Source organism: Megalops cyprinoides, chromosome 10, assembly GCF_013368585.1.
Source record: "Megalops cyprinoides isolate fMegCyp1 chromosome 10, fMegCyp1.pri, whole genome shotgun sequence".
In the NCBI taxonomy this organism is placed as follows: Eukaryota; Metazoa; Chordata; class Actinopteri; order Elopiformes; family Megalopidae; genus Megalops; species Megalops cyprinoides.
The window spans coordinates 11792182-11810983 of NC_050592.1; the positions used below are offsets into that span (position 1 = coordinate 11792182).

The 18802-nt window shown below is 40.3% G+C and overlaps 1 protein-coding gene across 1 annotated transcript; it reads left to right on the forward strand.

Annotated features, from left to right (window-relative positions):
- Positions 1–4940: 4940 nt before the first annotated feature.
- On the forward strand, positions 4941–18338 carry LOC118784834 (semaphorin-4A). The gene is made up of 14 exons (XM_036539279.1): positions 4941–5131; positions 11583–11743; positions 12028–12087; positions 12715–12813; positions 13187–13277; positions 13525–13647; positions 14012–14139; positions 14433–14614; positions 15042–15192; positions 15446–15635; positions 15732–15847; positions 16369–16532; positions 16809–16900; positions 17096–18338. Exons 1-14 carry the CDS (start codon positions 5035–5037, stop codon positions 18046–18048), a joined length of 2607 nt encoding a protein of 868 aa, XP_036395172.1. The 5' UTR covers positions 4941–5034; the 3' UTR covers positions 18049–18338.
- The last annotated feature ends 464 nt before the right edge of the window (positions 18339–18802 follow it).

Here is an 18802-nt window from a genome sequence, read left to right on the forward strand (position 1 = left end):
CAATATGAAAAGCCCTGCTGCTCTGAATGTTGGACTGATACAATCATATTTAATATATATAAATTAATATGGCACTTCGATAAAACTACAATGGCTTCCAAACGTGTCGTAGATTTGATTGTAATGATTCTTCAAATGTGCAATTTTACTTCTAGTTTGGTATATGCCAATACTGAAAAAACTTACAAGTATTATTTTCTTACATTCAAAAACTGCTATTTGTGTCTTCCTCACTTTTCTCTCATTGGTGTAATAAAAATATTTTCAGTACTCTGATGTTGATAGCATATGGAGCAGTTAATAGTAAATTGTGTGGGGGTTTTTTTTTTGTTCTTGAACTGTCCAGTGAAATGCACAATTAATCAAGGGGAAAGGTAAACAATGCACTTAAAGTGTGGCTTTATTATGCGGGTTTCTGCACTCTGATATTGTGGCCTGTGTTGCTGCAAAATTAAATGAATTCTAATAACATATTTGCCTGAGTGTGCTTTTTTTTTTGCTTGTGATTGGTGGGGTGGAATCTTTGGATATCCTTGGACCATGGTTGGCACTTTAGAAATGTAAAAATGACCTGTAATGCCTGTCTGTAATGCCTAGAAATGTAAAAATGACCTGTAATGCCTGTCTAGAAAAGCATGGTACTTCAGCAACTTACCTTTGCAAGCTAGTTTAGAAATTCAGAAGAAAACAACACATCAAAATTAGTCATATGACTCAGGGCTAAATGTTTAGTTTGAAAAGAGCATCATATGTCTCCATGTCCCTAGCATATCAGCTTCTGCAGCTTAATAACCACTTCAATCCCCACCCCTTAACACCTGATACCTGCAGTATTTGATACTTATTTTACATGTAGCATTGTGATGTATTTTGGATTCTGTGTTCTAGGGACTATTGTACGTAGTGTACTTGGCTTCCGCCAGACTGCACAAGTTAACTTGTGGTAGGGCTCGAGCAGTGTTATGCTCACACTCACTGCTCTGGGAGTGTTGTTAGCCTGGTCTGACCCTGTTGCTCATTTAAATTGAATGGATACACTTATTCTCTATTGTGCTGGAAGTCGCTCTGGATAAGAGCGTCTGCTAAACGCATGTAATGTAGTGTGGAGAATAGTAATGCTGCACTTACTGGCAGCGGTGAGGGAAGCCGACCTGCTCAGTCATAGCTCTCAGTTTGTCAAGTGGGGTTTTGTGAAAGGCCACTTCCCCTTTTATATTGTCATTTTAGATCCATGCTCTGCTTTTTCCTTCCGCAAGTTCTGGTAAGCGGTCGGCTGTGCGCACTCCAGAGATCAGTTGGATGCTCTCTAAATGATTACTGGATGTTACATGGAACAACTCCAGTGCCATGCCACGATAATGTCTAATTGTTTAAAACTGTAATAATTGTTATGTGTGCTGCATCACTTGAAGCAAATTGTGCTAAATGGTTTGTTTCTAAATATGTCCTAGATTACGGTCTAGTGATTCCATCTGCCTTCACACATTAGCTTGTGGTCTGTGTTACCGTTATACCTGAGGCCACATCCACAGTTCTGTAAATGAGTTTTGACAGATACATGAACATGTTTGACCATTAAAGTGCAGATTTCTTGATTTTCTGCTGAATTCATACAACTTCCAACAACTGTGTGCATTACAATGCTGGACAGCTGGTTCAGCATGCACCTCATATAAGACATGTCTTGGTGGAATGAGGAAGAATTGCTGTTGAGGAGGTGTATTTTATTCATTTAGGTGAGCAATAACATGATAGTGTTTTTTCCTCATTACCACACGTGCATATATGACGATTATTAAAATATTATTTACAGCACTGATATTGATAAAATTAAATGGCACTGTATCTTATGCTTGAGAAGGTCTTGTAAGGACCCCTGAAACAGGTGTTTCATTCTTTTTTCAAAATCTCAGTTTTAGTTTACTTGAATTCAGTTGACAGGCAAAGTTTAGATCAGCTATCAGAAAGACCTTACAGCACAGGAAGCTGTTATCGCATTCAGCTCTACAGGGAAGTCAGATGAAAGCAGATGTTTATGCAGTAAGGCAGTATGTCTGAATGATTGGCAGGAAATGCACTTATATCTGGGACACTCTGCTGTTTGCCTACCTTGCCTTTGTGAATGTAAATTCAGTTTTTTTTTTTGTTTGGTCTCCATGTCATTTGTACTTCTTGAAAGCAACAGAAGCAATGGAGGCTCTCAGAATGTTAAGTAATTGGTTATTTTTAAAACCTGTGAAACATCACAATGACTGAATGTGGTTTGCTGGACACAGGTTTGTGTGGGCTCAAACTGTTTACAGGTGTCCTGATTACAAGTAGATTTCCCAAGAAATGAAGCTGCAAGAATAACTTTTCCTTGCATCGATTAGGCAAATTGAGATGTTAAGTGCCATTTTAAATTATATGCAATCTATCAGTTGCTGAATCCGGAGCTACCAGACAATTTTCCCCTTTGCGACCTGTGGTTTGTTATTTCCATAGACCCCTGTGACTTTGCAAAGATATGCATTATCTAAATTGAACATCTGAATTTTGTATTTTGTGTTCACAACATGTCCACAGCATGTGATATCAAAACATGTTTGAATGCATCTATGAGCTGTGTATGCAAGTGCAAGACCCAGTAAAAAATAACTACCTACATGAACACCCCCCCCCCCCAAAAAAAAAAAAACAATTTTGAATATTTCTACACAGCAGCCCCATGTGTGTCAATATGTATGTATATGTGTGTACATAGCTATGCCGCATTTGTATCTATGTGTACGTGTGTGTGTGCATGTCTGCGTGTATGTGACCATTTGAGGCACCACAGTGAATGACATCAGATATGGAAGCCTAATCTCATATAGAATAAGAGCATGACATGTCAAAGTGTCAAACAGGGGTTAAAACAGCAGACAGGAACAGTATTAGAGCTGTGTTCTCAGTTCTGCTCTGTTGTCTGGAAATCATTGGTGGGTGCAAGACTAGATGATGTGTCATGTATAAAAATACTCACATCTGTAACCTACCCATCAACATCTGCTTTTTACTACCGGCCAGATCAATGCATAGGCTATGTTAGGCATCATGTGAAGAAACCACTGCATGAACATTTACCACAACCATCTCTGAACATTTACTTATATTATCACATGGTCAGCAAAGGCTAGCTGCATTCTCCCTGCTATTTTTACATGCATTTTCTGCTGCCGCGTGGCTATTTGTAGCAGTCAGAAAATTTGTGAGAAAGATCATGACATTCAATGTCTTTGTATTTATGAGTCGTTGTATTCATTCTAATTTGTTCTACAGATAATTTTCATGCATGTATAGAGTTGAATTGGGTGCATTTTGGGGTTCATAAGCTTACTTATTCACCCATATAGTATTTCCCCAAACTGATGGAATGTCAATACCTTTTGCATGACAACAGATTATTAGTTGACACAGTTATATGCAAGTGTGTATCTGTAAGGATTGCTATTGTTGTGTAATTAAATTTCTATCAAACACTATGGATAAAATTTTGGCATGTTTCTTTCAAAAATTGTTATGTCATGAGTTTCAAAATTTTAGTAAATTGTCTGTGAATATATACTGCCGCCATTGATTGCTGAAAAAAAAGGGTTTCCATTTACATGGAAGTATAGTCTCAGAATCCTATGGAAACTTGACAATTACACTCCAAAGTTTTTACAATTCAAGACATTAACACAAGTAAAAATGCCTCCAGGCTATTTCTCTACCCACTCTGGCAATACTTAGCTCTGGAATACATACCTACACTACTAAAGCTTTCCGCCCACTTCCAACTTTGGTCTGACTCTCAGAGCAGCTCTAAATGGGTATCTGTATCACTAGCCCCTTCCCCATTTAACAAACAATGTACAGGTATAATGCTGTCACTATGCACAGTCAACATTCAAAATCTAAATATATTCACTTCATAATGTTACACTGATTACATTGATAATATTACATACCATTACTAAAGGCATGCAAGGCCACACAAGGCCAACTTCTTCTTGCAACTTTCTGGGGAAATCTACTAGTAATTAAGACACCTGAAAGTGACATACCTTAGAGAAGCTTTGAGAATTGCATTTCATTTCCAAATTCCCTTCCACTTCCCACATTAATCAGGCTCTACAAACAAGGATACAGGCTGTAACAGAATGGTCAGGTGTAGTTCCATAAAGGTACACTTGTGGTGGCTGCAACCTCATTCCTTTTACACACCGCTACAAACTCACAGGTAAGCAGAAGCTTGTAGGCCTCCAAAGATTTATGTCATCCATCAAACGTTTTAAGACAGCTCATTTAAAAATACGCCAATTCTGGCTAAAAATAGATTTAACCGAGGCACAGACTACAGGTCTTTGTGACATGATGTGGGAAAACAGTGCAGTGTTTTTAGGAACCATCCTCAGTATAGGACATGCATATTCAGTCCATGACGGATGCTTTTCCAAATGAAAAAAACCTCAAAATCAAAGTCTGTTGACTGAATACTTTTTGGTCAGTGATTGTTACATTACACATTTAAGGATTTTGCAAGAGACAGAGTGTTAGGATTCTTCCATGAGCACAACACATTTTCTCCAGGAACCTCAAGACTAATGTCTCCATTTACAGAAATTAATGCAGTGAATTTTTTTTTTTTTTTGAAAGAAGGCTCCTTATATTATCTTTTGTAAGAGTATAGCCTGTGAAACAAATGTTTGCCATATGACAACATATTCAATCCCATCATGCTTTTCCTGTCAGCATGTGTTGCGATGCTTGGCTGACTCAACAGCGTGTGAAGAGTTAATGAGTTTCTGCTTTCTCGTCTTTCTCTCCCCCGCTCTCTTCAGATGAGATAATTTAACGCTGGGGAACAGAGGAAGTGGCGAAGCCTCATGAGCTGCGCAAAAACTCCTGTCAAACAGTCACACTGATAAGCAAGACAACACAGCAGCCACGCACCCGCTGACACAGACTCTCATTCTATGATCCTTATCTTCCTGCACACGTTCACCTTCCTCCTGTGTCCTCTTTGTTAGCATGGTGCGCCGGGCCCAGGCGTGGCACGCCTTGGTTCTGCTGGGGCTCCTGGAAACCACTCAGGCATTACTCCTTGCCCGAACCTCTTTCGTCATCGGTGAGTGTTGATCTTCCTTCATTCATGTTTTTCTCTTCAGTTTAGTTGTGCCTAACGCTTGCATGAAAACAACGCTTACAAAAATGCAGCAAGCTGTAAATGTGGTCAAAAGGGCATTCCTCACAGTGTAGGGAGTAGTATGGAAATGAACAAGATCAAGCTAACTGGAGAACCTATCTATTCAAGGCTTGCGCAGAAAAGCAAAGCAATTTGACAGTGAACATGAACAGGCTGTAGCCGTTTAATCAATTAAAAAAAAATAAATGTTATACATGGAAAGTAGCTGCAGGATGTTATACTGTGCCAGGGTTGTAATACCTAAGGAAACATGATCAGTGATTTAGTAAGAGTAGTTTCTTAACTTTAAGACAAAGTGCTTTTAAATTTTTTTTTTCTTCAAAGGAAAGACAGAGAGGGTCAGCAGGACTGAAGTGCTTGTGATATTTATATTACATTAATTACTATACCTGTAGGATGTTTGGGGGGGGACTTGAGGTATGGACTCAATTTTGATTTGGCTTACCCCAAGAATAATTGATAAGGCGCTAATGAGAAGAACATTAACATTAGATTGCAGGTACGAATTGGTTATCTTCTGTATTTTCATTCTGTAAAATAATGCTAAATGCTCTGCTTTTTCTCATTTCATTTTCCAATTCCAAATAACCAAAAATTCACACATATATTTTATTCCCATGAACTTGAAATTTTCATATTCAGTAGTTTGTGGGGTTGGTTTCTTTAAGACTCACTCACAGCAGATGCATTAACAGTGTAGATAAACAGTATGTGATGATGTCAAGAAAGAGACAAGAATACATGACTTCCTTTACACTGAAATCTTAAAGATGCATCAAGTATTGCGCACAGAACACACCGCACCATTGCATACAGCTTTGTGATGGCGTTCACGCATCTAGCGTTTCCCTGCTGATTTCTGCTGTGTGCTTCAGCTGTGCCATTTACTCCTCTGTGTTTATGTGTGTGGAATGGAAAGAGAGGTTGAAGTGCTTTTCAAAAAATTTCCAGTAAGAATGTGGAAAATGTCATTGGGAACCACAGCCTGATTTTCTGAAGGGGAAATTTAACACACAAAATAGGTCTCTGTGGGTTTGCAGTGTGATTCAGTGTCTTGATTTTCATAAGACACAGATTTATTTGTTATTTGCAGAACCCTTGGTCCCTGTTAATGAGTGATTTAAGTGAAAGAACCATTGATTTATAGCTTCTTAAACTGATAAGTAATATGGGAATAAAATGACATTTGAAGCACAAACATGAAGCAACAATCATTTTTCGGTAATCATCAAAATTTAGTATTACATTTAAAACATTGACTTCATTTTTAATGCACACTGCACTGTATTGCAGTGGACACTAAGTGTTGCAGTGGAATTTTAAGCTTTGGCTTTCTGAAGGAGCCTACATTTTATACATTTTGGAAATCATCCTGACACATATCTACATGCTGTGCCCTTGGTCACAGCAAAGCAGCCAGTGTTCAAGTGTTTAAGACAAGGCAGAGACCTTAATTTGAACTCCTTATTTGAGGAATCTGTGGGCAAATACCCAATTTGCACATCTTGAAAATACATCACATCATGACTTAAGTGATTGAAATACTAAAAGTTTCCTGTTTTGAAATATGTTCTACAGTCCTAAAATGTGCTTAATAGTAGGCATAATTGTTCTCTTTTCCCCTCCTGAAAAGTGGGCTGAATGTTGTGGGTCATTAACATACTCACGCAGTGCTTATATAGGCTTTATGTAAAATTTACGCATATCACTTCAATTAAAGTGCTACTGCTGTTTAAAACATTTTCCAAGTATTCTCAGCTTTTCTTAAATTGTGTCAAGATAAACATTGATGGCCACAAGAGAATTACAATGTATTTTCACTTGACAAGCTACTTACCCAAACATATCCAGATTATGCTCATATTTAACTTCTAACAAATGCATTCTGGACTGTTTTCTGTTTTAAGCTTAAATTATGGTTACGTTTAAATTAAGTATGTTGAACATTAATGTACTGTGTTATACAAATGTCTTTGCTGGACTTTGGTTCTGATAATATGGAAACCTGCTCTTAAGGGGTCTCTTAAGCTGATACCACTGTATAACTCCAGCTAAGCCCATACATATCCTCTCAAACCATTATTTACACCCAGTATGTCATGATCTGTAGTTTGCTACATGGAACCAATATAGTACTATATAGTAATACTGCATGCTATATATACTATATTGTATTTACTATATATAAATATATGTATTATGTTTATGAAGTTAGAACAGAAACAAAATTATTTTAAGATATAAGAATGACTGGGTTCAGTATGTTACTCATAAAAATTACTGTACTGACAGAAGTCAGCTGCCCTCTAACCAATTACCATTGATCTTATTTTGAGGAAGTAACACCCCTCCCCCCTCCACATTTCTGCATTCTGCAGTGCACTTTCATAACTCGCTTCTTTAACAGGTCTTGTGACACCTCGGTGGCCTGGGCACACTGGCTGGTCTGATCTTGGATGGTGTCAGACTGCTGCAGCCCTTTGGGAACTGCAACTGACTGCAAAAAAATAGCTTGCATTCTAATTCTAACAAGCATAATTTTCTTTCAAATGGTAGCAGTCAGTCCTGAAGTATCCTTTGCCTGCCGCTTTTATTGGCTATGCATTCATTTTTTACAGTGATTACCTGTGGAATCTTCCCTTTCAAAGACACACAAGTAGTTAAAATAAGCCATTATCATGAAGCAATAGAACCACAGGCTTTGTTGGGAAGTTGTAGACTACCTAATTGCTTACACAAGTCCAGGCAACATTTGGCAGTGCAATGCAATGAACACAAAATGCAAAGTGTCAAATGCAGGTGCAAGGCCTTCAGTGTACAGCATAAATGTGAGCAATTATGCAATCTTTAGCTACGTGAAAAGCATAGCTGTTCCTTTATGATTTGTTTAATTGATTTCATGCATAAAGGCGAGATCAGTATCACTATAGGTAAGACAATTTTACCAGGTTACCATCAAGTCTGGTGAGACCTGTATAACAGGCTTATAGCTATAACACAGTAGGAAAGACTATGCATTAGTGGGAAACCGAAATGACAGTCATAACCTTGTTACAGAGAGAGGCCAGTCAAAGTTGAATGGGCAGCTGAACATGAAAGGTTATAACTGAGATTTAGAGGGTGATGTGCAGGATGAGACCATACATACAGCCTCTGAGGATGCCTCAGTGGGGGTGCAGGAGACAGCCAGCTGGATGACCAGCATAGCAGACAGAATACCAATGTAAGCAAGAATATGACAAAATTGTTACGCTGGCTGGTCTTTTGCAAGAGGGCGCGATGGCTGCCGTTCTGACTTCGTTGTTCCTTTTTCACTTCTCATTCATGAAACCATGACTGGCATCTGAAGCAAGGAAATACTGAACTTGCAAATCTGGTTTTCTTTGGAAGGGGAAGTCTAGTTAATGACCCAGTTTTATATTTCTATAGTTTGTTTATCTACTAAAGCCTAGTAAATGACCCCAAACAGAGCAATCCTTTAAAGTGCAAAATTGTGTTCTAAATGTTAAAAACAATGAATTAGGCATTTTAACTATATAACTAACAAATATGACTCCACAAAACACATTATATAATTCGTATAAATTGTATATTATTTTAAACATTTTTTCATTTTGGCATTTTTTCCTTATCACTTTTTGTAATCAGTAATTGGCTCGTCTTATTGCAACAACGTCTGTACTCACACAGAATCACAGGATATGGCGAATGCAAACTGTCAATACGCCAACTGTGACTATTTTTCACACTACAAGCTCACCAAGAAGCAAACACCAAAGTGAGGATTGCCACATCTCCCCACATAGTCACATAAGTAACTCATGGGTGGCTGAAATAATTACAGGGTCCTGATGGAACCCTGGACAACATACTCACCTTTACCACAGCAGAACAAAGCCAATTTTTGGACTGTGGACCCATGACACAGCTGGGCTCAATCCCAAGCAATAGGATTTGGCCCACACACAGAATAAGAGACTGATGGAGCTACTTAGGGACCCAGCATACCAATAAGGTATAAAGCATAGCCTGTTCCTCTAAAGGTCCCTTAAACTGTCCTGTGAAGAAAATTATTGAGCATGGATTGAGGCTCCCATAACTGAGCTGGTACAGAATGTGTTTCCTTAGCCAGTCAGACCAAGACTTCCATGACTGGCCTAGTTTTTAAGGGGCCAGCAAAGCATCACCTGCATGCAAATAAAGTGTGTGTAATGGAACACATTTTTGTGCATATCATTTCTTCCTGTAATGCACATTTATTTCTAGCATAATGTAGCTTTATAGGGCACGTACGCTTATATACATGGATATATTCAGTGCACTTAGACACTCAAAATAACAGTGACAGTAAAATCTAATTGCAGATCAGTTTTGGTGAGCATTGGTATAGTGAAAAATCTGTCAATGCATTACCCAAACGCAATATTTTATATGTGTTATGTGAGAAAAACAAGCTCCTAGTCGTACGCAGCACATTCATCAGTATTTCTCCTTTGACTGTGGTTCTTTCCTGTGGAATGTCCCCTGTTGGCTTCCTCTCTTATAGAAGGCATTGATGATTCTGTTGCTCAAAATTGTGCATCTCAGCATGTGCAGTGTGGTCAGTATCCCTAATAAAAACAGACTTTGTTAGAAGTAAGTGCTGTTGAAATTCCCATTTGACTCATGTGTTCATAAACACATTATGGCTGTGTCTTAGTCAAGTTTCTTCAAGAGCATCAATTGTGTACAACAGACCGCCATATGAAAATGAAATATATTGTAATATCCTGAGAAATATGTTGTTTAGACCAAGAATATATCGCAATGTAATTTAATTTTGCAAGAAATATGTTGCAATATACCAAAATGGCAATATTTTACATATTTTAAGTGTATATATAATATACATATATTCTCAAAAATAGACTTTAAATATTTTAAAAATATTTTAAAATATATTTTAAATATTTTTGGGCGGCAGTGTAGCATAGTGGTTAAGGAGCAGGGCTCATAACCAAACGATGCCCGGTTCAGTTCCCCACTGGGACACTGCTGCTCTACCCTTGGGCAAAGTAGTTAAACCACAATTGTTTCAGTAAATATCCTGCTGTATAAATGGATATCCTTGTAAAGAAACTGTAACCAATGTAAGCTGCCCTGGATAAGAGCATCAGTTAAATGCCAATAATGCAGTGTAACTATATAAATGCTTTTTACAGGAGTAAATAACCTGAACATCTCTAACTTTATTTCAAATGCCTACACATGTGTTTTGATTAGCTGTGCTTTACTGGCATGATGATGGAGGCAAAGTTAGTCCTGTGGATAGGAAGCTCGTATATTGGTTTACCACTGATGCACTGGCATTCTGATTCAGTCTTATCTTTTACTGTTCCGCGTATTTTTCAGTCCTGTTCGCTGAACAGTTAGCAAAGGCTAGCTATGGACAGAGTCTGGAGTGTGGGCTCCTGCAGGTGCATAAAACATCACACAATGCAGAGTGGACAAGAGTTCACTTCTTCTTTTTTCGTGTCTTATTTATGTGCACACGTACAGTATGCAACACTGATAATGTGTGGGTGAGAAGCATTGGTCTCTACCACCCTGAGTTAAAATACGAATACTATTTCTATTAATAGAGTGGAAATGTCAGAGATCATACTTCACCCTGTTCTTTGTGTGGTGGTCACTGTGGTAAAACTAAGCAAACAACAGAACACAAACAACAGCTTTATCTCAGCGATACTCTTCTTTTCGTAAGCGTCTGTGGAATACTTTGCATAAAGGACTTTGCCATTAGCTGAATGTCACCTCTGTTTAAACATTCTGGTCTTGTATAGTTATTTTATTGCACGACATTTTGGTAGCTTGCATGTTTAACTGCCTACTATTGACAACAATGATACACTTTTCTCTCCTTGTCCTTTCTGTCATGTATGCATTATCTATGATGCCTTAGTGAATTGCTCCACATATGTGACATTTCGATATAAATGAAAATCCTACTTTTAGCCCTGTTTCTTGCCTGTAAAGAAACATTGTTGGTAATAAGGAACGAGCATGAGTCATACATGAGCACAGTATATTTGTGCTGACACCTGCTGCTAAAAAGGAGGAGGCAGCAATGTGCTGTAGTCGTAAGGGGTGGGGCTTGTAACTCAAAGGTGGCCAATTTAATTTACTACTGGAGTGCTGCTGTTGCCCCCTTGGGTGAGGTACTTAACTCAAAATTGCTGTATAAATACGTAATATGTAAGTAAGTTTCTCTGGTTAAGAGCGTTTGCTAAGTAAATAAATGTAAATGTAAAAGTTTTATCATTTATCTCCATTTGAAAATTAATTGGATATGCATGTTGGAAATGTTTTCATCCATTTGTTCCCTCCTACCCAGATGGTCCGGGTAGATCTCTCACCCATTTCAACGATCCTGATGTCGAGAATACCACCACACTGTTGCTAAGTGATGACGGCACCACGCTGTATGTGGGAGCACGAGATTCTGTGCTCTCACTGGATGTCAGCCAGCTAGGCGTCATGGAGATGAGAAGCAAGGTAGGAGTGTGTTTTTCTGCCTTGTTTGGCCTCAATGCAATATTGAGAAACACCTATACTTGGGAATTTAGGCTTCCCTCCACCCATTTGCTGACTGTTTAATATTCGTTAATTGAAAGACATGACTACTCTCAAGCCACCCACCATTGACATATTAGCTATAGCAGAGGTATACTGCCACTCAGCCAGGGTTCAAATATATGAGTGATGTTTATATGCAATAGAGCGTCTATGAAAGGGTTTGTGTCAAGATTCTTTCTCTCCCTCTCCTCTCTCCTCCCCAGTTGGACTGGTCACCATCAACACAGGACCTTGGCAAGTGTACCATGAAGGGGAAAAGTGAGGTAAAAAGCAGCTGCATAAAACACATTGAAAATCACTGATGTTTAATTTTAGGGGGTTTGTGACAGTACTTTGAAGTTCACTGAAGTTAAATTTAATTATTTCAAATATGTTTCGAACTGGTGAGATCACTGCAACTTCCCTGCATGGAACACCTATGAAGTTGGATTGTTTATGACAGTGGTTTTGGAACCCTAATGTAGCATGTTGTAACAGCAGATGAGTGTAGTTGTAGTAAAGAAGACCTTTTGCCCATTATCGCAAACCTGGAACAATTTCATGGCATTTGCAGAAAATGTTATTTATCAACAGAGTAGGTGTGTTTATCCGCTGGAACATGGAAGCTTACAGTTCACACATCCTCCACTTATACGGCTGGATATTTACTGGAGCAACTCAGGTTATTAACATTGCATGAGGAAACTAAAACTGCATATTGTACGCATGTGCACATATTAGCCAGATGTTTTCTATTGCAACCCAGTCTTTTGAGTCAACAATCTTTTAACAACTACAACATGCTTGTATATGTGTAATGTATTTGTAACAACTAGACAGGTGATCTACTTCGAATGAGGAATTGTCACTGACAGACCACTTCTTTGACTGGATTCTTGCCTTCTTGCCAGGTGGATTGTCACAACTTTGTCCGGGTGCTGCAGTTCCTCAATTCTACTCACCTGTATGCATGTGGGACCTTTGCCTTCAGTCCCAGCTGCATCTACACAGTAAGACCTTGGCCTCTTTTTTACAGGCAGCAAGCTTTAGGTTCCTTGAAAAAAAAGGCAAATTGGCATAAATAGAGATCCTGTAAAATATTGAGAGAAGATTTGGCTGCCCCTGGATCCTGGAGATAAATTGGGTAGTAGAGAGGTAGACAGTTGCTGTAAACAGTTAGATAGACTTTTATAGAAAGACTGAGTCACTTAAAGGGTCAGACGGGAATTACACACACAGTGTGATTGTAGTGTGTTGCCATTGATGTGTAGTGATAGGGGTTAGGAGAGGGTGTTAACATGGAAATCCGTGTCAGAGAGGGCTGTCATGATCTTATGGCTCCTACAAGGCATTTAAGTGACTTTCCTCTGTGCTCTCTGTCAGACCTTGTCCCTCACAGACAGGTCCATCACAAGGCGAGGGCAAAGCCACTCTCCTTTTGACCCATACCAGAGGAACACAGCCATTGCCGTTGGTGAGATCCTAGTGAGATGGAATGGAAATAAGGACAGTCTTACAAAAATGCATGTGAATCTTAAGATGTATAAATGGATAATGGAAAAAAAGGTAAACTAAGCAAATGTAATCTAATGTAATGTTTGCAGGTAGTTCATTTTCAAAAATTTGTGACCTCTTACCTGTTCAATTGATTTAACTGTTTAATTGATAGATGAAATCTTGTTTTATCTTGCGTCATCTTTTATTCACCTCTGTGTCCTTAGATGGAGAGCTGTATACAGGCACTGTAGCGAACTACTTGGGCACAAATCCTGTCATCTCACGCCATCTGAGTAAGGGGAATCGTGCAGACCTCAAATCAGAAGACTTCATGGGCTGGCTGGAAGGTGAGAAGCTTCATGAGGTGCTTCAGTTAGACCATACCTCTTTCACTCTGGCTTGAGTGTATGCGTACATTCTAGTCTTTGGAAGTGCTGTCTGCAGTTGTATATAACTGCTAGACGTTTAAACAAAAGAACACATGCATGGTGAAATTACTGCTTTGAACTACTCAATTTGTCAAACAAAAGAGAGAAACTGGCACTATATTCATTCTATAGCGAGTTTATACATCATGTTTAAGTCTAGGAGTGCTAAAGCAACCTGCAACTTTATGAATGCTTTGAACTTTTGTTAACTGTGTACACAGGTTTGTAATTTAGCAAGTGTTCCAGTCATAGCCTCTTCCACTAACATCCTTTTTTTTGTCAGATCCCACTTTCGTCAGTTCCACCTTCATCCCCCGTGAGGAAAAAGTCTACTTCTTCTTCAGCGAGGTGGGCCGAGAGTACGAATTCATCGACAAATACACAGTCTCTCGCATCGCCCAGGTCTGCACGGTAAGGCACCTTTCTGTCTGTATTCTAAGCCTGATCGATGACTTCCTGTCCTGTCATCTGCACAGTCTTGCAGAGGCCCATTTCATGAAAGTGCAGTACAAGCTGAAGAATAATAGGGTAACCTCAAGCCTTACCACATCAAGCCACTTTAATTGTACACGGAACACTAACATCATCTTTCTGTCAGGGGCCAGAAGTGGGTCTTGAGGTAACATACTTTGCCCCAGCATTGTCATTTGTTTCAGAGGGTTGTCGAATTTGTCTGAATTTTAACACGACTTTCTCTTTGGCAGAGTGACGTGGGAGGAGAACGTATCCTGCAAAAACGCTGGACCTCCTTTGTGAAGGCACAGCTCCTCTGTCAGGCTGAGAGTGAGTTGCCATTCAATGTCATCCAGGACATAGTCACCCTCCCACCACCAGAGGGCGTTTCTTCGGATGAAACTCTGTTCTATGGTGTCTTCAGTTCACAGTGGTGAGATATGAATAAAGGCTACATCTGTGCTAATTGCTTTGACTTGCATTTTTTATTAGATTTTACAGATTTTGGTGTCATTAATGATGCTATTTTTAACCATGTAATAATTAATACTCTTCTTTCTTATCACTTCTCTTCAACTAAAACACCTTCTTTCTCTGCAGTAGGCCACTCAGCCCAACTCAGGTTCACTTGCAATTCACTTGCTTGCAATTTTTAAGAACTGTAATAGGTTTTAAGGGAAGCACTTGGAGAGGTTCTGAACATTATCGTATTTGAGACTATTATGACTATGGATTTGGAAGAGTCCATAAATGTTCTGTAGTGGGACATACTTGCAAAGCTACAGCAATATCTTCTTGGAAACTATTTGAGATGTATTTCTCAGAACACTGTACTTCCCTCATGTCTTTGTATGCCCCAGGACAATGAATTCTGGGCTGTCAGCAGTGTGTATGTTTCGACTTGGGGACATTAAGAAGGTGTTTGCAGGCAACTACAAAGTCCTTAACCGGGACACCCTAAGATGGAGGACTCAGGGACGTGTTCAGGAGAAGCTTGCCACTCCAGGAAAGGCAAGTGTTAAAGGTTCATGATGGAAATGACACATACATTTATTTATTTTTATGATTTAAACATGAAACAGTCCTTCTTGATTCCTGTACAGGAATTTCAATTGTTCAAAATGTTTAAAATGTTTTTGATCTTTTTTTGTAGTCAATTATTAGAGCCCTTAATATTTATATTGATATTTAGATTGGAATAGTTTGTAGTTATGGACTACTGATCCAAATTTACATGCTTCGCTGTCTTTATCTCTGTGTGCAGTGTGGATTGCATAATGCCTCTGACACAACGCTGGGCTTTGTGAAGGAGAACTTTCTGGCGGATCAAAGTGTGAAACCAGTGGGCCCTGGCCCAGTGATGGTGTCCCCAGACCAGCATTACAGCAGGATCGTGGCCCAGAAGACGCAGGCTGCCAATGGCAAGAGCTTCACTGTCCTCTTCCTGCTCACTGGTAAGACAGGGGGCTCGAGCTCCCCACAGCAGAGAAATAAAATGGAAAGTAGCATATGTTTTGTTTCACTCTCTTCCCTGATTACTTTTCTGCCAGAGTCTGGGTTCCTTCACAAAACTGTGCTGTTGGACAAGGGTCCTCACATCATAGAGGAAATCCAGGTCTTCAAGCAACCGCAGTCTGTTAAAAATATGCTCCTCTCCATCACCAAGGTATCCCTCTCTCCTTCCCTGTCCATCTCACCCTCTTTCTCTCTTCCAACTCTGATCTCAGAATAAGGCATCCCTCTACTTCACCACCAGTATCTCTCCATCTCTCCATTTCCCCATATTTATCTTGGTCTACAACTCACTCTTCTCTTTTGCATTTTTTTTCCTCTTTCTGACTTCCTCTTCCCATGTGTCTTTCTTCAAAGAGACAGCACATTTCCTTAGATAGATGATGGAGCAGCAGATATCATTCCATTGCCATGTAAGGGTCACATGATCACTGTCAGTCTGGAGCCTCGGATGTTGGTGGGAGCTGCTCAGAATTGACACTGAACTCTGAGCATGAGCACACCATTATAGAAGACAGTAAAGTCGGGTGTGAATACTTGGACCTTTCAGGGTGTCTGAGGCATCCCAAATCAGAGGGTGATGGTATCAAGTCTTGTCAGCTTCTTTACAGTCCCTTTGTGCTTAGTTGGGAGGAATGCTGTTCTTCGCCCTGACCGATGTTTCTGCTGTCACAGGGTGTGGTCTTCCTGGGTTCTTCTGAGGGCGTGTTCCAGGTACCGGTGTCCAACTGCTCATTCTACTGGAGCTGTGCCGAGTGTGTGCTGGCCAGGGACCCCTTCTGTGCGTGGGACCCTGCTCGTTCAGCCTGCTCTGACGTGACCACCATCCCATCCGACGCGTGAGTGGCTCTTTGTGCCTGGTCTTCTGATAGAGAGTAGGAAGGGGTAGCAGGGTGGCATAGACCAGGAACAGAGGAGAGAGGCCTCCCAGCCTTACCCCTGAAACAGAGCCGGAGGCAGAAAATGGGAAACTGAGAAGGTGATGGGGATGTATAGATCTGAAGATCTTCAAGGCATCATATGTCAATGGAAAACTGTGAGACAGACACACGGAAGGGCCAGATTTGGCAGGATTATGGTGCCCAAATGCTGAACTCTCTGTCTGTTGCTTTCAGAGCCCAGGATGTGGAAGCTGGAAATGTGGCAGAGACGTGTAAAGATTTCCAAAGAGGAAGATCTGGAATTGCTCGCATCAAGGCTCCTACAGGTTAGGGTCACTGATGTTGGACATCAATCAATTAGAGGTTTAAGATGGCCGTAGATAAGTGTAGTAAAATTCACAGGGGTAACAACAAAACCTAAATAGTGTAATTATACAGTATGTGAACTTTATATAGTGTAATTACATGTGCATGCCAATAAGATTTTGACCTTTGATTTCTGGTTCTTTCCCGTTCCCCAGAGAAACAGATCAATGTGCCGCTGTATGCAGTGGTGAATTTACAGTGTCCCAAGGCATCCAGACTGGCATCACTGTATTGGGAGGGCCCAAATGGCAGTCTGCACCAGAACACCTACCTACAGCCAGGTGACGGTAGCCTGCATTTCCTGGCCACTCCCCTCACGCTGGGAACCTACCGCTGCGTTGCTGTGGAGAACGGCCATGTGCAGACTCTGGAGATCTCCTCTGTGAGGCAGACCGCCACCCCTCGATCCATCAGCCACAAACCTGCGCAGATCCATCCGACTACGGCAAAGGAGTGGAGTCCAGAGACAAGGAGGGAGGAAGTGGGAGAGATTGAGGTGGTGCCAGAAAGGGAGTGGGAGGAGACAGAAACAGATTGGGTGACGGAGACGGAGGAAAAAGTGCCAGAGATCGAGGCTGTGACAGAGACTACAACAGTGACAGATACGAAGGCAGAGACAGAGAGGGAGGGGGAGGAGACAGAGGTGAAGGGGGAGACGGACAGGGAGAGGGAAAAGACAGAAACAAACGGAAAGACAAAGGGGGAGACGACAGAAATTATGCCTCACCCAGACCCAACCGAGGATATAGTTTTCCCAATCGAAGAGACCATATCCACCCAGAAAGAGACCGGGATTTCCACTTCAGTCAACCACCACCATGACCCTGTGAGTGAATTCAGGAGTTACTACAGTGAACTGGTGGCAGTCTCTTTTTTGCTGGCAGTGTGCTTGTGCATCCTGCTAGCTGGTGCACTCTATATGCGGCGCCAGAGGGGCTGCGTTAAAACAGCCCTACAGGACTGGTCCAGGAGAGACACTGAAGCAGCCAGCCCTCAGGAGCAAGATCTTCTCTCCACAGACCAGACCACTTGCTGTGTGCTGAAACAGAGTGAGCAGGCGCTGAATAAACCCTCTGCTGACAATATAACTCCAATGGCATCCAATTAACACCTGCCCAGTATCTGTCATTAACCCACAGGTCCTGTCCTGTCTTAGAAATGATTTAAAATGACAGCGTGGCTCCCAATCTTATGAATCAAATCAACAAAGATTGTTGCAGTCATGTACTATCTGATCAATATGTGTATTACAACTAAATGTGATGCCAATAACATTGATTTTTGCAGACTTAACCAAGCAGTCTTAAATACACAGGCAGGATTGCAAACATATTTTTCAAGAAACTGATGTTGTGCTATTGATGTTGACTATGGGCAAGCACAGCAGTATATACTGTAATGGGGTGTTTCCTGAAATGTGTTCCTGAAATGACATGGTTGGATAGTTAAATGTTATTAAATTGTTTTAAATTGACTGTTAAAAACAATGAGACTTCCATTACCTCTTTCCTTCCATGTGGTTTTATATAAAGGTTAGTGGTTTCACTGCTCAGAACAAAAGAAGCTTCATGCACAGATGAGAAATGCTAGTAAAATTCCAGTATGGATTCAGAGTAAAATTACCTTCCTTTATATTAAATGCCCTGTCATTCCCACCTCTGGATACATATGTGCAGGTGTGCATATGTGTGTGCATTTTTGTGTGGTGGGAGGGATTGCTAATGTGAAGTATATAAATAAGTTTTGCACCACTTTTTAATACAGTTATGGCTGTTTGCAGTGTTAAATCAGATCGCATCAGAGAAACCTATTCTTTTTACTATTAGATGATACAGATTTTATTTTTGTACTCGGTCTTATTT